Genomic DNA, 20922 nt, shown 5'->3' on the forward strand with positions numbered 1-20922 from the left:
TATCAGTCATTGTATGGAATTATTGAGAAAGATATTTTTGTAGCACCTCAAATATTGTGATATGACCCATTTTTGTCCTGAACTTATGCATTAGTCATTGTGTGGAATTTTTGAGAAAAACATTTTTATAGCACCTTAAAAATTAAAAAAATGTGCCATTTGAAGGTACAAATTCAGTTCAGAGTTTTTACTCAGTAAAATATCTTAATTGACTGTCAGTCAGGTATTATTCATTTCCAGCAACCCTCAAATCAAAGAAAAAAGACACTTTAGATGTATTTTCCCTTTAACTCACGAGATGCAGGTAGCATGTTTCATACTTAATGTGAATATAATTCATACTTTGTTGGCATCTTATTCTGAAAACCGGATGTTCGTCTAAAGAAACCGGATGTTGTCTCACGTTAATCTTTCTGCTAACTTTCAAAGTCCTTCGCTCGCTCCCGATCTGTGCTGTTTGAATGAGTTTCCCGTGAATGTCAGCATATATGTGCACTAACATGTAAGTGTCTGTTGAGTTGACCGCAGTCTCGCAGTAGGTCTGATTAAGAAGCGCTCCGTTTTTTTTATTTGTTTAGAAAGTTTGGGGGCATGTTTTGCCCCTCTCCTAGTGATATCAGGGGCAAAATTATATTTCTTAGGGGCATTTTTGCCCTTTGCCCTCGTGTATTTCCGACGCTGGTACATGTTCTTTTCCTGAAATAAGGTCCCATGGGGGGACACTGGGAGGGGCCTGTCTTTATCAAAAGCCTCAGAAACCGATTCAGGGCCACGAAAAACTCCAACAAGCTTGACCTTGGAATGAGCATTATATTAAATTACAATAATGCATACACGGTATAAACTCACTATGTCATGTGCGATCCAAATAGCATACACCAGTAGAGTGAACTATAGCTAAGCATAGCAGGGCTGGTATACTGTATATATATATATATCCATCAAGCATCTTCAGGTGGTTGGTCAAACCAGTGAACAGACAACTTAGTTTACTTGCTGTCTGTCAGGGAGTCGGAGCCAGTGTGTGTGTGTGTGTGTGTGTGTGTGTGTGTGTTTGCCCGCTCCATTATTACCACTGCCAGTGTTTTAAAGAGACACCCTGCCGTTTCACAAAGCCGCCTCAAATCGTCTTTCACGGCCCTCACAGGGGATAAAGCACCAGGGCAGCACAGACCCACCCAGAGGCCGATGTCCTCACAAAACTGTGTTTCCATCTGTTATCTAATTGATCCATTCAGCTACGCGCCGTTTGCCAGGCAGCCAACCAAAGCACAGATCTTCGCCGTTGTTTCAACAAACGCCATGAAAGAGAAGAGTCAACATCTATGTCACATTTGTAGAAGACGTATCCTTCATGCCCTATTTACAGTATATGTTCTAATGATATTCTGCATGGCCACATGTCCTGATGCAGATAGTCATGTTGTCATACTGTCATGCAGTATACATCATGTTTAAAGTTAACACACAGTACTGCAAAATCCGATCAACCATGTTTTGTTGATATTTTAAACATGTTTATACAAGCTAAGATCAAAGTACCAAATGATATGAGGTCTCGTAAGGTTATTCTACAACACAGCTTCTTAATATGTCCCAAATGTTGGCCAACAGTGCTAACTGCTGTTGATGCTATCGATCTTCACGTAACGCTTGTTTTCTAGGTGGTCTCTGCTGCTCCTGTTTGACCAGATGCGACAACCATTCAGAAAGATGAGATAATGTCCACCCTCCCTGGATTTCGGAGCAGAGGGTCTCGTTCTCCCTGGTCTTCAGCTGTAGCAGAACTTGGAGTGTGTCCACCTGATCACGGAGCTCGTCCTCGCGCCGGGCTCAGCTCCAGGATCTGACATAGCAGAGCGGAATTTTCCTGGCACACCAGCTTGTTCTGAACCTGGCCTGGAACTTTTCCTCGCCGTGATGGGGCGCCTGTTGCATTTGCAACGTTCCCTCAGCTTTTGTGCCAGCTCTTTGTGATCAAGACGTTGCTGCTCCATCTCTCAGGCCCTCAGCTGTACTCGCAGAGATTTTTCCCTTTGGAGGTTCAATTTGTGCTTCTCATTTTCCCGTTGCAGGGTATCGTATTTTTGCCTCGTGACCTCCGTGTCAGCCTTCAGTGCGTTGTAGTTTTCGGTCCAGGCTTTGGGTCCGTGGTACAGTCTTGAACTGCAGCTTTATGGAGCCTCTTTTGAAGTTTGATTGTTTTTTCGTACTGATCCAGCAGTTTCAGCGCCAGTTTATCTTGCTCCTTCATGTTCTGACGCAGAGCAGCATTTTCTGGCTTCAAGACATCTTTCTGCTTTTTCTCCTTCTAAATGTTTTATCTCAGAGCTTCAGCCTGCTGCCTCACGGCCTCTTTTTCTTCCTTTATTTCTTTGTATTTTTATGAAAAGACTTTAAAGACAATTAAAAGACAATTCTTTGACAGACAATTCTTTGACAGTTTCTTTGAGCTCTTGAGTGTTTTGCTGCTGGGAGGGAATTTGTCGGCTCATGGCTTCTTTTTCTTCCATCAGTACATTCAACTTTTCTTCAAATGCATTTCCATCTTGAAGCTTTGAGTTGAGCCCCTGAATCCGATCTTTAAGAGCTAATATTTGTTGACTCATGGCCTCCCTGTCTGCCTTGTTTTTCTTTTTCTGGTTGTTGGACCAATGTCTGGTACTCGCGGTGCAGGATCTCATTGTCCTGTTGGAGCTCCTTAGAGCATCATTCTCTGCTGTCAGAACTCTTCACATACCAGTCAGTCACAGCACCTAGATGTGCTGTGAAAACCTGAAGTTTTAAATTGTCATACTAGTTACAGTGCAGAAATGCTCGTAATAACTTTGATTAAATATGTTAAGATGTTCTGATTAAATCAGATTATATTGTGAGCACGGTTTCTATGGAAATAGATGCGGCATATAACTAATTAAATAAAGTACAAATATGTAAAGGTAGATTGTCCACAATTATCTAAACAGTTATTTAGACAAAAGGAAACAGTACGTTTTATGTTGCTTGAATTTACAGCACGGTTCTATATCCGCAGTGTGTTTGGTTATGGTGCAAATGTATTTTTAAATATTTTCTTCATTTGATTGTGTTTTGTCTCCTCATATCTGTTTTCTCTAGTTGCCGTGCATTGAGCTCTGGGGCCACCAAATTAAAGTCCTGCATTCTAAATCTTATTAACAGAAAAATGTAATAAAGTAAAAATATAGAAAGTTTATTAATTGATTGCATTCATGTGGAGGTGCATTTTACTCTTGTATTTACAAAAACAACTGTCAGATAAATATAGTATAAAAAGTACAATATTCCCCTCTGAAAGTAAAAATACCATAAAATGGAAACACTTAAGTAAAGTACAAGTGCCTCAAAATGATAATGAAATACCGTACATGAGTAAATGTAACTGGTTGGTATGTCTAAGTTGGTGTTGTAGAGACATTGAGCTGGACGGTTACAGAAACAAGACACAGGCTCACAGACTAGCTATTGAATCAAGGTGCAGGGCCTTAAGCAGGGGAAATTCCACCATATACACCTCCCTGAGCTCCACCTCTCTCTCACACACACACACGCACGCACACACACGCACACACACACACGCACACAGTTACCATATGGTTCAGCAGTGTGATTGAATGGCACTACACACAGTCAATCTGCATAATCACAACAAAGCAGCCGTTTTTTGTCTGTGTGTGCAGCAAAAGCAACACATCAGTCAAAGCGGCTAACACTCTCAAACACATTCATGCACGCACACACACACACACTCCTTTGTAGAAAAGGGTGGCTGGGGGGGTGCGGCATCTTCAGAGGGTTTTTTCCACAGAGGAGGGGGAGGGGTGGGAGGTTTCAGAGGGGGAGTCAGATTTCTTTAAAAAAGACTTGAAAACATAGAGGGAGAAAGAGAGAGAGGGCGGGGGGGGGGGGGGAGCATTCCTCCAGTGTTCTTGGACAAAGTCTTCGGTCTGGCTCAGCCATTTATCCTTCTCTCTCTTCTTTCTCTCAAAAGGTAAAAAGCTGGGCGCTGTTCAGTTTTCGGCTGCTTGGCAGGCTGGCTTTGCACATGCCACTCATACAGTAAATAATATGACATGTTACAGATATTCATACTATGAGGTGACCCAAACATATTCAATTGACTATAATGTAAGACCAAGAAAAGAAACAACGAAAAGTCACATTTGAGAACCATCAAAAGCACCTTTGATTAAATGGTAAAAGAGTCGCCGTTTATTTTTCTTTCAAACAATTAATCAATAATTCGTAGTCATTTTCTTTTAAACATTTCAGGTGTCTGTGTGACATTTTATTCTTTTAGCTGTTAATATACCCAACTCTGTTTCATCTATGATCTCCCACACAAACTAACTTCATGGACTGTAAACGGACTCAAGTCAAGTTCAAGTGAGGCCAAAGTCAAATTGTCAGAATGCGTGAGCGCTCTTCAATCACTCCTCATCTGATTAGAATAAACCATGTTGCTTGTAGCTTTTCACAACATAGGATTAACCCCGTTTACAAATATAAAATTTATATTTGATCTTGGGATAAAAACAACACTTCATGACAGGAGTCACGTAACGTCACCTTCATTAAAGTACAAAGTAACACTGCGTCCTAACAGCAAGCTGTGTACCCATCAGCTCCAGATCAGACTGGAGACAGAAGCATTTAAAAGATGGGTCGAGTAGTACTTGCTGTCTTCCTCCGTTTGTACTTATAATTACACATTTTATATGGTGATATTTACTGGAAATGACTTGTAGCCAACAGCAAGTAGGAAACATTTAGGTGATCTCCTGCATCCAGCTGCCTCCTTATTGAGGTTGTTGAATCGAGATGGTGTCGTAGATTCACAGCGACATAGTGCACAAAAACAACAGGTCTGGTCCTGGTCCTGATATGACAAGTTTGGAACCCAATGCAGGAGCCACAAGAGCCACAAACCTGCAACCTGAACGAGTCCCATGCACAGCAAAGATGACACAAGTAGCCTCGTTGATCGTGTCACTCCAGACAGTGTCGGGGAGTTTTGTCAGCCATTTTGAATTAAGCCAGAAACACTAATGAAATTAGAACCAAATCAAATGCAATCTTCTGAATGCCCGTGTTCCTTAACCCCACCTTGCCAAATGTCAGTGTGTTCAAAGATCTCAGCAATTCATTTAATAAACCAAAGAACGGACAAAACAATAAAGAAGTTACCGTCAACTTCCAGTGACTGTACAGTATGTGATTGAGATGCAAATTCAGCATGGCTAAAAATCTTAAGGTGGGCATCCTGAGCCATCATACGTGTGTCACAACAAACACTGGACAAAGTCAGACTACACACTCTCACACACACACACACACACACACACACACACAGATAGAGAGACGCAGGCAGACATACAATAGAAATGTCTTCACACCCAGCAATTTCTTTTCAACGGGATAAAAACAAGGCTGAAACGTGAAAAAAAAACCTTTGAGGTGGGTCCTTTTACCCTGACACACACACACATACACACACACACAAAGAGAGAGAGAGGGAGGGGGGGATAGAGAGAGAGAGAGAGAGAGAGAGCAGCCCTTTTCAATTGGTGAGCATTCAGCCAGAAAGCTCAGGCATTCACTATTTTGCACTAGCGTTCACCCTTCTCCTCTCCGCCGCTATGAAAATATGTTAAACGTGTCCAATTCTGCAGGCGCCACAACAACCACCAAATCGTAGCGACGACAACGCTGAACAGAAAAAATCGGATACAAACGCTGAGGAGACAGAAATGGAAAGAGAATGGAAAACTGATCAAAGAGTAGTAACAAGCTGAAAGTTGAAAAAAATAAAAACCACAAAAACAGAGAGAAGAAAAGAGCAGGAGACTGATTTCTGGGTTTGGTAATGTCCAAAACAAGAGACAGTTTGTGATATTGACAGAATGAATGGAGGACACCTACTTTAAAGGAACTAGAGAAGTCGGGGAGAGGGGGGGAAGGGCAGCCAGAACAACAACCAAGCCCGGCCTCTTGGGTGTGGACACCTCCACTGTTGCTGCTTCCTCAGCTGACTGACAAAATATCTACAGAGAGTCGGAAATATGTAGGTACTCTATTTTCAAGCTGACCAAGTGGTCTTCTCTTCAATGCCCCTCACGTACACATATAAGAAATGTAAACCACTCTCCTGTTAGTCGGTTCAGTTGTCCCACTCTCCTATCAGGCCCACGCTACGTTTTAATGCCTTTGTTCATTCCGTGATGTGAAAACATCACATTTCCACAGTCTGGTCCTGGTCACAGTTAAGTTCTTAAGTCCGAGCCTCATGGACAGGGTTCCAGCTCTCTTCTACAGATGATTTTCCAGGACAGATTGCCCCATGCACTAATTAATCTCTTTGTTCTTATGAGTTGTATTGACCATTTCTGCCTGAACAACAGTAACACAAATATTAGCCGACAATTTTGACGAATCCAGACTGAACTTTAAATACCTAAATGTACAGAATCCAGAGAAAAGTTTGTTCTAATTATTAACGGTTACTGTCTCTTATCGGTCTGTGTCACCATACTTTAGCCGTTTAGTCGTAAGCTAATATTAAGAAGTGTGTTTAAGAAGACTATTCACACCCACTGTGAGCTGCCGCTACAAAGGTTAAACATTTAATGTCATGTCATGGTCCATTTTACCATAACAATGCAGCATCACGATTGAAGACGCAATGCTAGCAAAGTGAAAAAGTCCCGTTAGCCGGGGTTTTGTGCTCCCATTCATTGTTTGACCCGACTCCCAGGTAGTTATTATCCAAATCTCTCGACGCACCTTTGAAATCATTGCTCCTAGCTAAAGATGAATCACAAACCTTCAACCTTTTGCTGGCAAAACAAGCTCGTCAACTTTAGCGACTGAACCCAACGTGCTAACCAATTTTACATTATTCCACCACTTCGGAAGAAAGTAACGCTAATGTAAAGTCACGTGCTACCATGTGACGTGTTCCACAACATACTACATAAACTAACATTTCAATGTTATTATGATCCTGAACATGATCAAGCGCTGATAGATAGCCTTGTAGGTCATAATCAGCTGAAGGAAAATAGGAGAAATAATTCATAAATTAATATTTAATAATAAAATAATTGTAAAATCATATTTCCAGGACATTTTATTTTTTCTTCTCAATTTCCATGTGTTTTCAACCGTTTTACATACAGCACATTGACCTGCTTGACAAGATGACAGCTGGTAGCATGCAGTCATTTTTGAACATGCTCTTCCTACAGTCACTCGCCAGGCAGGAGTCATAGAAATAGCGTTACTTATCCAAGTAAGAATAGAATGTATACTATCTTTATCCCTTTAAGGGGGAAGTTCTTCTCTGCATTTGACCCATCCCTGTATATAGGGAGCAGTGGGCTGCCAATGACAGGCACCCGGGGAGTTCAGTGTATTGCTCAGGTACACTTCGACACGTGACACGTCCCAGTCGGGGATCGACTGGCCACACAGCCAGAATATCACCGTTTACACATTGTCATAAGTCAGGGATTTCTTGTCAGTCCAAAGGGTCAAGTGTTATTTAAAAAAAGATCACTATTTGATTTTTCTATTGTAGCCCCCAACTCATCTTCTTTGTTTCGTCTCACCAAGTTGGAAGCGATCATTCAAGATTCAAAAGTTCAATATTCAGCGACTTGACACTTTGCAGTATGTACAGTGTATCTGTCGCGAAATGTATGATAGGTCAGATTAGACCCGAACAGACCATACCAAACCGGACCAGACAGACCGGAACACAACGGACCAGTAGAGACCGGGCCAGATGACAACAATCTTACACAATGGTGTCCAGCTATTGCATAACTCCACATTCCATTGGGTCACCATTAAAACACACATGCACGCACACACATCCAATTTATCCTCATGCCACCTCTGATTTCTCACGTTTCCTTTCGCTGTGTCAGCGGCCTCCCGGCTGAGAGGGAGCTGGTAAAAGCATACATAGACATTGTATGGACCGCCGGCGGACGTACCTCTATCTTGTCGGTCTTGGCGTCCCCCCAGTACAGCTTTCCTTCCGCGTAATCGATCGCCAGTCCGTTGGGCCAGCCCAGAGAGCTGTTGAGCAGAACCAACCGCTCCGTTCCATCCAGGTGGGCCCGCTCGATCTTGGGATGCTCGCCCCAGTCGGTCCAGTACATGTAGCTGAAAGAGGCCGAGGCGATGAGACGAGTGGAGCTTAATTGCAGTCATTCAATCATACATTTGAAACATTTCCCATGTAGATTAGATAGAGTTCATGCATTTCAGTTTAGGAATATTCTTATGCAGATGATGTGCATTTCCACCAACAGCTTTCTAAAGTGGATGAGCCTTGATACCAGTAGAGTTTAATACACTCTTTATTTCTGGATTGTTCTAAACTTTGTGTCATATCCTGTAGTTTTTTGATGCATGAGATTGAACATTTTGTTGTTGTTATTGATGCTTGATAAGGCCAGGCATTATGCCGGGCTATAGCCGGTCTCTAAAATGGATACAATTTTGGAATTCTTAATATTTTTTTGGTCTGTCATTTATTTCTCAACATGAACATCTAAGGTCGCGGTTACGTTTGTCTTTTCAACACAACTTGGACTCAGCTGTGTCTGCATGTGTGTGTCCACACTTCGATGTGACCTGTCGGATAGGGTAGTGATCAGATACATTTTGTGGTAAAAATAAAAGTAATTTTTGCATCTTTCTCTTCCTCCCTGAAGTATTAGTAGACTTCTTTTTATTAAAGAATAGCCGCTAACAAAGCTCCACTAATTCAGTGACGAATATTTTCCTTTCAATTTTTCATAATAAAAGTCCCACGTTATTTGTTATTTAAAAGCTCTTATTTTGAACAAGCAAAACCAGGAAACCCTGTTTTTTCTCCTCTCTTCCGTTTGCTGGTCTCTGGAGAGGAACTCCCGTGTGTGTGGGGGGGGGAGAGACGATGGAGACCTACATTTGATAAATTGTCCGGATTGTATCCACATGCTGTGGACACCTCACTGACAAGCAAACTAAATGTGTGGTCCGATCGCAGAGTGTCCAGAGTGAGGTTAATGCGTCCTGGCATGATCGGATGACAAAAGTCGTATTGAAAAAACAAGTGAAACCACGGCCTGGATGCTGCAGCAAAGTCTCGTCCACATTAGCAATTATTTATTATTTAATTTGGACAATGATTTGTTTCTATTTTGGTCAAAATACTTGGTCAAAATGAAATGTACTGAGTCTAAAAAGTACTTAACTACTGGTTCGTTTTGAATTGTAGAGCGTTAACTCTCCCGAGATTGCCCTCCCCCCCAAAAAATTCGGACAATTTGACCATACCGTCCTCAGTGATAGCTTCCGTCTTGCTGATACATACACAAATGCTAACACCTACCCATTCATGGGGTCCAAGACGATGGCTCTGGGTTCATCCAGGTTCTCAGATATCAAAATTTTCCGAGATGTTCCATTCAGCCTGGTGACCTGGAATAAAGCATGATACAATATTAAAATACAACATACTTGCAGTTAAACATTGTTTATAACCATCTGAACTGTTTTTTCACATCTGGCTGTTTTTGTTTCTTATTATGAATAGGGCTGAACAATTAATCAAAATTTTTGACTGCAATTTTCAATTTGTTTAAAGCAAGGGTTGGTAATGTTGTACAAAAATATTTTTTACATTTGTTGAAATTATCATTAAATTCTGACAGCAATCAATAAATCAAATGATCTGAGAAAAAAAGATATATATTTTTTAATTTGGCCCGATTGGAAGGATTAGATGGCCTACCTGCGTGCACTCTTCACTGGAGTCTTCCACAAGCTGCTAGCTTGACAGCTTTGAGTACTTACAGTAGCCATGTTGGTTGTTTACGTTCATAGTGAAATATTTTGGGGGCGCGGCTTTTGCGGGAGGCCTGAAGAGATGGGGTGTCAGTGTTGTCGGCTTCCTCGCTAGCTTGAGCCCCTTTTGGAGCTAGCGCTGTTAGCTACTTTCATTGGAAAAGAGCGACACCCGACCGGGTTGGGTTTTTCTGTTGGATCAGTTTTAAATTCTAGCATATTCTTGCTGGTTTTTTGGAGAATTCCAACCCAAGCTTTAAAGGAAAAATTTGTGTCAAAATACCATTGTAAATGTTGTGCAAATGAAAATGAGAATAATGATGTAAAAAATGATCATTCCCTCGAATAAAGCTCATCATATCGCAACAGTCAAAATAGTCGCAATTAGATTTTGTTGTTTGTCAGCCGTAATTGCGAATCACCCCATGATGGTTTTATTCTGTGTCAAGCTGCACAGGATAAACCAGTGAGGCCTGACTGGGACTGCATTCCTATTTATCAAGCAATAATAAAGTACACCACGACAGCAGTCTGTGTTGTAGATATTCATTTCAAGAAATGATTGTGACAAACTACCTTGTTAGCAGTAGTTAGTAGTAGAACCCTAATGTAAAGCTGTACCTCAATCCGGTCAGTGCCAGTGTCGGTCCAGTATAGGTTCCTGGCCACCCAGTCCACAGCTATACCGTCCGGGTGGTTGATCTCCGTGGTAACCAGCATCACGGCATTGCTGCCATCGATGTGGGATCGCCGGATGGCCCGAACCTCATCGTCCGTCCAATAGACGTAACCCTCGACCGGGTCATAGTCTATTGCGATGGCATGGCGAATGTCATCAACCTGCATGAGCAGAGGAACAATGACGAAGATGTGAGGGGGCAACGAGACCGGATGATACGTCTCTGTGTGTGTGTGTGTGTGTTTACCTGGAGTACTATGTCAGTGAAGTCTGGCAGGTCCAATGAGATTCTCCTCAGGTCAGTCCGTCGAGCCAGCAGCAAAACCTGCTCTGCTCCTAAACAAACCAGACACGTTTCGTTGATTGATAAGGGTCACAGGAGTAGTGTTCCCCTTTCAAATAACACCGTTTCCACAACATATTATATGGTTCAGCTTCTATGCTGACAACTTTCCCCTTTGTAGTATGTCTGCTAAAACTGTCCCACTGGACAAAAAACTCACTAACACCCACTAACATCTGGCTTTTATCTTTAGTGGTAAAGGTTACAATCGGCATTCATTCCTAGGACAAATGACTCTGTATAGTCACTTCCGTAGTTCATTTTCTACCCTTTTCCAGTGTGATGCTATGTTAGCCATGTTGGACTTAGTCTTGGTAAGTCTTTCCGCTGTTCCAACAATCACCAGCTCTGGTTTGGTCTAAATAAACCCTTAATTAAGCTACCAGACTCCATGTACTGTATATACTTGCTAACGTGCAAAGGATTTCTTCCGTATACATGGGAACAGTGGTGATGCCGTTTTCTATCTCCATAAAGTTTGTGAAAAGACAGAGAAAGATTTTTTAAAAAGCAGCAGACGCTGAGATATCCTGACTTTTAGTCCCTAGTTCAATGGCCATGTCTTTCAAACTCCACACTTGAAATGCAGGTTATAAAGTAGTCTTCAAGTCCAAGCCCAAATAACCCTGATGACATCATCAGTTACTACCCCCCCCCCCCCAGCGATAGATAATCCAGGGCAAAACCTTAACAGCTTGGAAAGATATAATAAGGTCTGGGATCAGATAAGCTACGATTCCCCTTGTGTGTACACTGCGGGTTGAGAGAAATAGTCTGGGTTTGGGTCGGTCTGTAGGAAAATTCCAAGAGGATCAACCTTTCAGAACCAACACAAATACCACATGATCTATATGGTCCAATGCAAATATCTATGCAAGTGGCATGAACGTACAAACGCTTCATAAGGTTTGATGAGATAACGATGAAATGATATCAAAACCAATGTTGCCAAAAGTAAGTAAATACAAAATAGAACAGTTACAGTTTTAAGATCCTTCCCATTGATAATAATGAGGGATATTTACAGTTTCTTTTTCCATCTTGAAACAAAATGAAGGGACATTTTGTTCAGGTGTTTTTAAAGGTGTTCAAAACGATATTCAGAGCATGTCTGTTGTCTCAACACGGCTCTCAACATGGCAACGGCTGAGCCGGCGGCTAGCAGCTTATGGTGCTAACAGCGCTTATAAACTGATGGTACAGTATATCATGTCTAACAAGGTTTTGATATCAGACTGATGAGCCCTAACGAAATAGTTGACAGCTGTGCACTTTTAACATTAGCTCAGTCCGACTAGAGGTCCTCACAATTCAAAACAGACCCATGGTAAACCTACTAACACCTGACGTGCATGAATAGTTTTTACAAATAGAAAGACCTGACCAGACATGGGCACATCAGACCGTACTCAAGGATACAATCCAAAATGTGTTCAACCCAAACAGACCCTAACAGCCGTCAAAGCAGTGGCTATGCAATTAAAATGTCCCCTGTGAATGAAATATTAGTATGTAAGACATTATCAGATTGTTAATACTGATGTATCAAATTCGGAGCAGTATGTTGCTGTTGTAGCTGCTCAAGTTGGAGCTCGTTTTAACTACTTTAGATCCAGTTAGCTCCAAAAAGTCACGAGCTAAATCTGAGGGGTCGAGAGTCAGTATCATTATGAACTTGACAGCAGACATTTTTCCTCCCATTGGGGAAAAATGTTCATTTCTCCAAACGTTAGTGTTATTAAAGTATAGATGTCAAGGCACCATCCAAGCAGACCCAAGTCTGAGCATGTGGTATCTGGATTAGAGCCAAACCCCACCGTCCAATAACAATCTGTTTCCAAACAAAACAAAGGTCTGCTTCGCATCGACTTTTCTCTAATCTTTGCTTCTATATTTATGCTAAAAGTTGGAGTCGTAGTAGTTGGACGTTTTTGGGCTTCAAACAATGTGAGAGGTTCAGGGGGAAAATGTCTGTTTGGTGGAACAACTAACAACTCATAGAGATCTGATACGTGGTTTAATCTTCAACAATTCCGAATATTTTATGAGCTTATCATGTGTTGTAAAAGCTTAATATGAAAAGTTAGTCGGAACTACAGCTGTGAAATAAATGTGGAACGTACAACACTTCCTACCGAAAGATAGTGGAGTAGAAGTATAAAGTAGCATGAATTGAAACTCAACAAAAGTAAGAGTTCATCAAAATTGTACTTTAAGTAATGAAATGAAAAGTGCATTTTCGACCCTATTAGATCACATCATATGACCGGGGATCATATTGTGCCATATTTAACAATATATGCAACAAAAAAACACAATGTCTTTGTATTTTACATCACAATCCAAATTACTTTTCTTCATGTGAAACTAAATATTCTGTTTCCTCGGGGATACATCACAGCACACCCGTATGAGCGCAGTGCATCGCGGCGGCTGTAACCGCCGTATGAGCGCAGTGAGCAGTATGAGCGCAGTGCATCGCGGCGGCTGTAACCGCCGTATGAGCGCAGTGAGCAGTATGAGCGCAGTGCATCGCGGCGGCTGTAACCGCCGTATGAGCGCAATGAGCAGTATGAGCGCAGTGCATCGCGGCGGCTGTAACCGCCGTATGAGCGCAGTGAGCAGTATGAGCGCAGTGCATCGCGGCGGCTGTAACCGCCGTATGAGCGCAATGAGCAGTATGAGCGCAGTGCATCGCGGCGGCTGTAACCGCCGTATGAGCGCAGTGAGCAGTATGAGCGCAGTGCATCGCGGCGGCTGTAACCGCCGTATGAGCGCAATGAGCAGTATGAGCGCAGTGCATCGCGGCGGCTGTAACCGCCGTATGAGCGCAGTGAGCAGTATGAGCGCAGTGCATCGCGGCGGCTGTAACCGCCGTATGAGCGCAATGAGCAGTATGAGCGCAGTGCATCGCGGCGGCTGTAACCGCCGTATGAGCGCAATGAGCAGTATGAGCGCAGTGCATCGCGGCGGCTGTAACCGCCGTATGAGCGCAGTGAGCAGTATGAGCGCAGTGCATCGCGGCGGCTGTAACCGCCGTATGAGCGCAATGAGCAGTATGAGCGCAGTGCATCGCGGCGGCTGTAACCGCCGTATGAGCGCAGTGAGCAGTATGAGCGCAGTGCATCGCGGCGGCTGTAACCGCCGTATGAGCGCAATGAGCAGTATGAGCGCAGTGCATCGCGGCGGCTGTAACCGCCGTATGAGCGCAGTGAGCAGTATGAGCGCAGTGCATCGCGGCGGCTGTAACCGCCGTATGAGCGCAATGAGCAGTATGAGCGCAGTGCATCGCGGCGGCTGTAACCGCCGTATGAGCGCAGTGAGCAGTATGAGCGCAGTGCATCGCGGCGGCTGTAACCGCCGTATGAGCGCAATGAGCAGTATGAGCGCAGTGCATCGCGGCGGCTGTAACCGCCGTATGAGCGCAGTGAGCAGTATGAGCGCAGTGCATCGCGGCGGCTGTAACCGCCGTATGAGCGCAATGAGCAGTATGAGCGCAGTGCATCGCGGCGGCTGTAACCGCCGTATGAGCGCAATGAGCAGTATGAGCGCAGTGCATCGCGGCGGCTGTAACCGCCGTATGAGCGCAGTGAGCAGTATGAGCGCAGTGCATCGCGGCGGCTGTAACCGCCGTATGAGCGCAATGAGCAGTATGAGCGCAGTGCATCGCGGCGGCTGTAACCGCCGTATGAGCGCAGTGAGCAGTATGAGCGCAGTGCATCGCGGCGGCTGTAACCGCCGTATGAGCGCAATGAGCAGTATGAGCGCAGTGCATCGCGGCGGCTGTAACCGCCGTATGAGCGCAGTGAGCAGTATGAGCGCAGTGCATCGCGGCGGCTGTGAGGGATGCACTAAAAGGAACGTGCAGCAATGTCATGTTTACATAGCTAATAGTTTTGAATCTAGCACCTTTAGGTACAGCACTGGAGTAAACATACTTAGTTACTTTCCACCCCGACCTAAAGAAGAGAGAACACTACATGTAACAATTACCGAGCAGCCTCGGTGGGGGAATAAAGCTGCAATATAGCCTAATAATAAGAATAATAAGAATAATAACGGCCTAACGGACAAATAAAGCCATAGACACCAATTCTGTCTGTGGTGAAAAAGATTTGAAGTGTGAGCCAAGCTCTTCTGTTCATCCCTTTCGTTGCTCCTTCCAGTCTGGAAACAAAGGGCTCTGCTGTCCTGAGGGATCCTCACTGTGTTTCAGCTGTTGGTTTCGGATTGAACAGCCAATCTCCCCTCATGGGAGACAATTAACTGTTTTTCTTCTTTGTCTCTCACACCTCTGACTCTGAAGAGCTCTCATTTAAAGCAGTTCAAAGTGTGTCTCCCTCTTTCTATTCCCTGCCCTCTCTCTCTCTCTCTCCCTCCCTCTCTCTCGTCTCACATTTAAGGCCGATTCACCTGAATCTCAGAGACAAAGCTGCGACTGTATAGAGATTTAAATTAGGTGTACAATTTTATAAAAATCTACAAAGAGGATAAATTATCTGTAGTTAAATTGTGCCCTCATTATACACTACATAGTACATAATTGCCAATATCTAAAATAATGTCAAATAGCTCAAGATATTTAAAAAACACAGTTCTACAAATCATGTAAATCTTTCTCTGTATCTCGTTCCAGCTGTAATTTCATAACCAATCAAAATATGGCATCTCTCAGCCTTGGCACCAATCAGATGTGACATTGAAAGTTGTTCCGTCGTTACCTAAATGACTGACGCGAGGGGGGGGGGGGGGGGGGGTAAATGAAGGGAGAGAACGAAAAGGGAAGGAGGGAAAGCATCTGTGATTCCACTCTTCTCTTCGCTCGACTTCATTCTGAGACACTTGAAGACCTCTGACAAACAGTCTCACACTCACACACACACGCACGCACACACACCCTCACTCTCACACTCGCACACACGCACGCACACGCTCGCACACACACACACACGCACACACACACGCACACACACACACACGCACACACACTCTCACACTCGCACACACACACGCACGCACACACTCACACACACACACACACACCCACACACGCACACACACACACACACTCACACGCACACACACGCACACACACACACACTCACTCTCACACACGCACACACACACACACTCACTCTCACACTCGCACACACACACGCACGCACACACACTCACACACACACTCACACACACACACGCACACACACACACACGCTCTGCTGCCAGCATAATAACAAACGGCTTCAATTTAACCAGCGAAGCAAAACAAATTAGAAGCACGGACACAAAGACACACACCCACACACACACACACACACGGACTGCAGACACAATAGAGCATTGTAGTTTTTTATTGTTAACAGTGGATAAGTGATTGGTTGGCATGCTTCGTTCAAATTGAATACGTTCACATAACGCAGCCTAACCGACAGAGACGTGCTCCAGCACAGTGTTGTGTTTTTTGCAGAAGAAGGCTCTTTTGTTTTAGCAGCGTGGGAATCAACATGGCGGGCCGGTCAGTCAGTCTGTGCCCCACTCTGCTAGCAGAGAGGTCGTTCTTTACTTGTTCTCAAGCTGATGCGCTCTACGCTGGGACACGACAGTACACACTGTGACAATGGCCACATACGAGATACTCTGTGAATCCACTGCGAGCTGCACCGTGCATCCTTTCAGCATCGGCAGGTCAGCAAATGAACTAAACACGTCGAGCTAGCGGTGTAAATCATCACGATACCATATCGCATTGAGTCTTTGGACAACGATAGGATGCTTGCTGATGACACGTAATTTCCTTGGACACATTATAAAAAGGCAATTGTATTTGTATTTGATACAAACGTTGTATAATCCTGCAAACCCCAATTCAAAAATGTAAAAAGTCTGCCAGGATACAATTTTCATTCAGAGGCCTGCGATCAGTATCCTCTGCCTATTTAACACAATCAGTTAGATTAACATCAACTCACAAAAAGCAATTAAAGTATGTTTGACAATGTGAATACTGGGCTCTGTTGGCAGGAGGAAATGGTGACACAAGTCATGTCTTGGTAATTTCAAGATAAAAGCCTTATTGTAAAGATGATATGTATCGATGTTTTCACTTAGCATTGATGATATTGGGTCGTCGATTATTGAAACGATACATCGATCCAGATCGATCTATCTTTAACCCCCTATGGCATTCTACAACTTATTTTCAAAAAAAAATAATAAACTCCCCCGACTAATCCACTGTTTCCTGTTAATTAGCTACAAACTAGATAGGGGGGATCCTCTCCCTGGTTGCTGGCTGGCCGGGGGCCGTGACCGGCTCTAGTATGTAGGCTTAAGAAGCGGCTTCACCGCACCCCGTGCCCAGATCTCGTCACTTCATGGGGCCGTGGACTTAGTGCTCACTGCGCCCTCTTTCCCTACAGGGGTGGACGGGGCTCCCGGCGAGACTGTCAACCGGAACGGAGTGTCCTCAGTGCGAGGGGTTCTGCAGCGATGTCGGCAACCCACCGACCCATCTTGAAAGACGGAGCCCACGTCTTGTTAACCACGCTTTGTAGGTGGGACTATTTTGCTGTGTCAGTGTGATTGCATTGTTTACTTGAGCACCAAATTGTTCTTAATTTTGCTCTCTCTGTCTTTTCCAGTAATTTGGGTTTCAATAGAATGTGTAAAATCTGACTTCAGCATCTTATCGAATCCTTTTGGGGTTTCAACATCTAGAAGTCAATCAGTCTGAAAATAACTCTTCTCCTGCTGTTGGTTTACAAAGCACTGAATGGTTTCGGGCCAAAATACATCTCTGATCTGCTGCTACCTTATGAACCATCCCGACCCCTCAGGTCGTCTGGGACCGGTCTACTTTCTGTTCCCAGAGTCAGAACTAAACATGGAGAAGCAGCGTTCAGTTTTTCTGCTCCACATATCTGGAACAAAGTCCCAGAAAGCTGCAGGTCTGCTGAGACCCTCAGCTCATTTAAATCAAGATTGAGGACTTTTCTGTTTGCTGCTGCCTTTAATTGAACCACATTCAATTAATATATTAATCAATTTCCTGCACTTCCGCATTTTACTACTGCATTTTATTTCTTACACTGTTTCTTTAATTGTTTTGAAATCTGCTTTTCTTTTGCCTTATGTTTTGATGCTTTTAATGGTTTTATGTGAAGCACTTTGAATTACCTTGTTGTTGAAATGTGCTATACAAATAAACTTGCCTTGGCTTGCCTTAGGGATTGCCAGTGGCTGTTTCGTTCGTAGTCGTACTGATGTAAATAGGATCCATACCTGGTTTGCATGTCTTTCCATCTGGTTTCAGCTGGACTCCCGTGGGGCAGGCACAGCTGTAGAAGGGCTGGACTGGAGAGAGTAGGCAGAGATGACTACAGCCTCCGTTGTCGTCACTGCAGGGAGTCTGGACTGCATTGACGTCGACACAGAAAGAGAGAGAAAGAAGAAGAGACAAGAGATGGAGAAGATATGATTAGCTTCATGCATGTGTGCTGTACTGTATATTAAACATAAACCCAACATTTGACTTACTGTAAGGCTGCCGATGGGACTCCAGGACCTGGATGTCCATGGGAGAATAGATCCCACTGAGGATCTCTCTGGTTTTGTCTCCGCTGTGTTTGTTACAGGCGTGGATGGAGCGGGTCTGCCAGTCGGTCCAGTACAAGGTCTCCTCAGACAGTGTTAGTGCAAAAGGATGGGTCAGGGTGCCCTCCACCACTGTTTCACTGCAGGACACAATGAAAGAGTCTTGAGAATCAGAGGGCGGCTTGTGTTTTGTGTAGAGAATCCTATTACAAAATGCTACTTGTCTGCCATGGATTATTACTTTAATGGCTCTTAAATTACATCACCATAAGAGACGTATATTCCTTAATCATTCAGATGCAAACGGTTGTGAGCAAACCGTCTTCACAATTTTGAAGACCAGAAAGAGATGTCCGCTTAATCCACAAAAATTGCAATTTGCGCTTGAGTTAGTTGTAAGACAAGGCAGCATTATCCCGTCAAAGCCAGTGTCAGAATTATGCAGCGCTACCCGATCAGCCGAAGCGGAACCTCAGCTTTACCACTCAACCCACCTCGGGCTGAGTATCGTTTAAAATGGTTGGATAACGGTGTCAGTGTGGGTCACATTACCAACACCAAAATGAGGCTTTATCCAATACCTTAATAAGGTCAGTCACGATATTCACAGATCATCAACTTATTGTACAATATATGGACATGACCTCGACCCTTTTTACATTATCATCTTATTGTATTATATATGGACATGACCTCGATCCTTTTTACATTATCATCTTATTGTATTATATATGGACATGACCTCGATCCTTTTTACATTATCATCTTATTGTCCGATATATGGACATGACCGTGATCATTTTTGCTGAGCTCGATATTGTCCGTTGTGTTTACATGCGTCTTTGTTTACATAAGACTATCAATATATTAAATGGTAAATGGACTTGCATGACCACTAAAAGCGCTGTAGCCAACATGGTGCAGAATGAGCAGCGAGGTTTTCCTTCCTTGTTAGACTTGTGCATTGCACGGACATTGCACCTTTTTGTTGCAATGGCTGAATAAAAAGGCACAATTTGGATTGAAATTGAGTGTTTTCAAAATAAACAGGCTGTAAACATGTTTATTTCTGCTGTAAAGTTGGGCATTTTAACATGAGGGTCTATGGGGATTGACTCACTCTTGGAGCCAGCCTCAAGAAGCTATTTGAGGAACTTGCAACAAAACAGCATTGTGACTGCATTTGCAATGTTACTGGTTGTGTGCTGGAAGAAAAACAGAGGCCTAAAAGTCTGAAGCCCTCTATTCACCCCTAAACCGCAATGTTCATTAAACAACACAAAACAATGGTGTTGGAGAACAACAAACAGAGGATTTGGGCTCATCAGCAGTGAAGCTTAAATATAAGGGTCAAATGTGTCATGCGGCTGGCAGTATCGGAAAGCCATTAGGTCATTAAAATCACAAGAGTGTGTCCTCTTGGCAGAACATTCTGGCATGAGGGTGGCTTTCAAGAAAAGCTTTGAAAATAAAATAATTGAAATGTAAAGGCGTTACCTTCTGGGGGTGCACAGATTTGTTCGTTACAATTTATTATGATCTGATCATGTGTAAAAGTGAAAGTTTGGCCTGATGGTGGCACAAGCAAAAAGGCCAGAGAACCAATAGTAATCGCCCCTCTTGGAACGAGAATATCTCAACCACATTCCAGTGCAATGTGGACAGCAAGCATTATTAAAGCAACACATTTAGAAGATTGTGCAGCTTTGGAGAAGGTATTCCCTCTCTCCAACCTGAGGGCCAAACAATTACAAAGAGCGTGACGGCTGGAGAAGTGTGTGTTCTTTCCGTAAAACACACTTTAGAAATCACTTACAGGAAAATGCACTCGCACAAACTCACTTAGGCGCCGGATCAAAGGAGGCTTGTATTTAGAATATCAACACACCAGAAACTGGCTTTCATCAATCATCATTTTTAGTCCTGTGTGTGTGTGTGTGTGTGTGTGTATGTATATGTGTGTGTGTGTGTGTGTGCTGTAAAAGCAGAGGAGGCTGCCAGCAGTGGTTAAGAAAAAGAAAAAGAAAGAACAAATTCAACCAATTCCAGATTTCAAAGCTCTGTTCAGCTTTTGAATGTGTGTGTGTGTGTGTGTGTGTGTGTGTGTGTGTGTGTGTGTGTGTGTGTGTGTGTGTGTGTGTGTGTGTGTGTAAATTAATTGGAAAACAGGCAAATAATTGTATTACTCAAGCTGTCAGGTATATTCACATTAAAGCCTCCCCCTCTAACAGAGCTGCACATGTCTTTACTGTCGTCTTAACATACCTACACACAATGAGTGCTGTGGTTACGTAACAACACGGTGTTGTGCAGCATCGAGCTAGTGGATGTAGTGATAGCAGTGATAGTGGGAACAAAGTCGCTGGCTGAGAATACCCTATTTTTCCAACAACGTAAATACATTTCCACTGAATTTTGGTTGAATCCAACCTCTACGTCGTGTTGT

The 20922-nt window shown here is 43.5% G+C and overlaps 1 protein-coding gene across 2 annotated transcripts in view; it reads right to left on the minus strand.

Moving 5' to 3' along the window:
• The window catches only part of lrp5 (low density lipoprotein receptor-related protein 5), a 73929-nt gene that overhangs the window by 33562 nt on the left and 19445 nt on the right, over positions 1-20922 (minus strand). For both annotated transcript variants that reach the window (XM_079274978.1, XM_079274977.1), the window contains exons 6-11: positions 18420-18616; positions 18165-18296; positions 10788-10876; positions 10483-10701; positions 9407-9495; positions 8019-8190 (exon numbers count right to left, since the gene is read on the minus strand). In XM_079274978.1, the coding sequence (XP_079131104.1) occupies positions 8019-8190; positions 9407-9495; positions 10483-10701; positions 10788-10876; positions 18165-18296; positions 18420-18616 (898 nt within the window). The remainder of the gene's footprint in view (positions 1-8018; positions 8191-9406; positions 9496-10482; positions 10702-10787; positions 10877-18164; positions 18297-18419; positions 18617-20922) is intronic.

Source organism: Melanostigma gelatinosum (genome assembly GCF_949748355.1).
Source record: "Melanostigma gelatinosum genome assembly, chromosome: 1".
NCBI classification, from domain to species: domain Eukaryota; kingdom Metazoa; phylum Chordata; class Actinopteri; order Perciformes; family Zoarcidae; genus Melanostigma; species Melanostigma gelatinosum.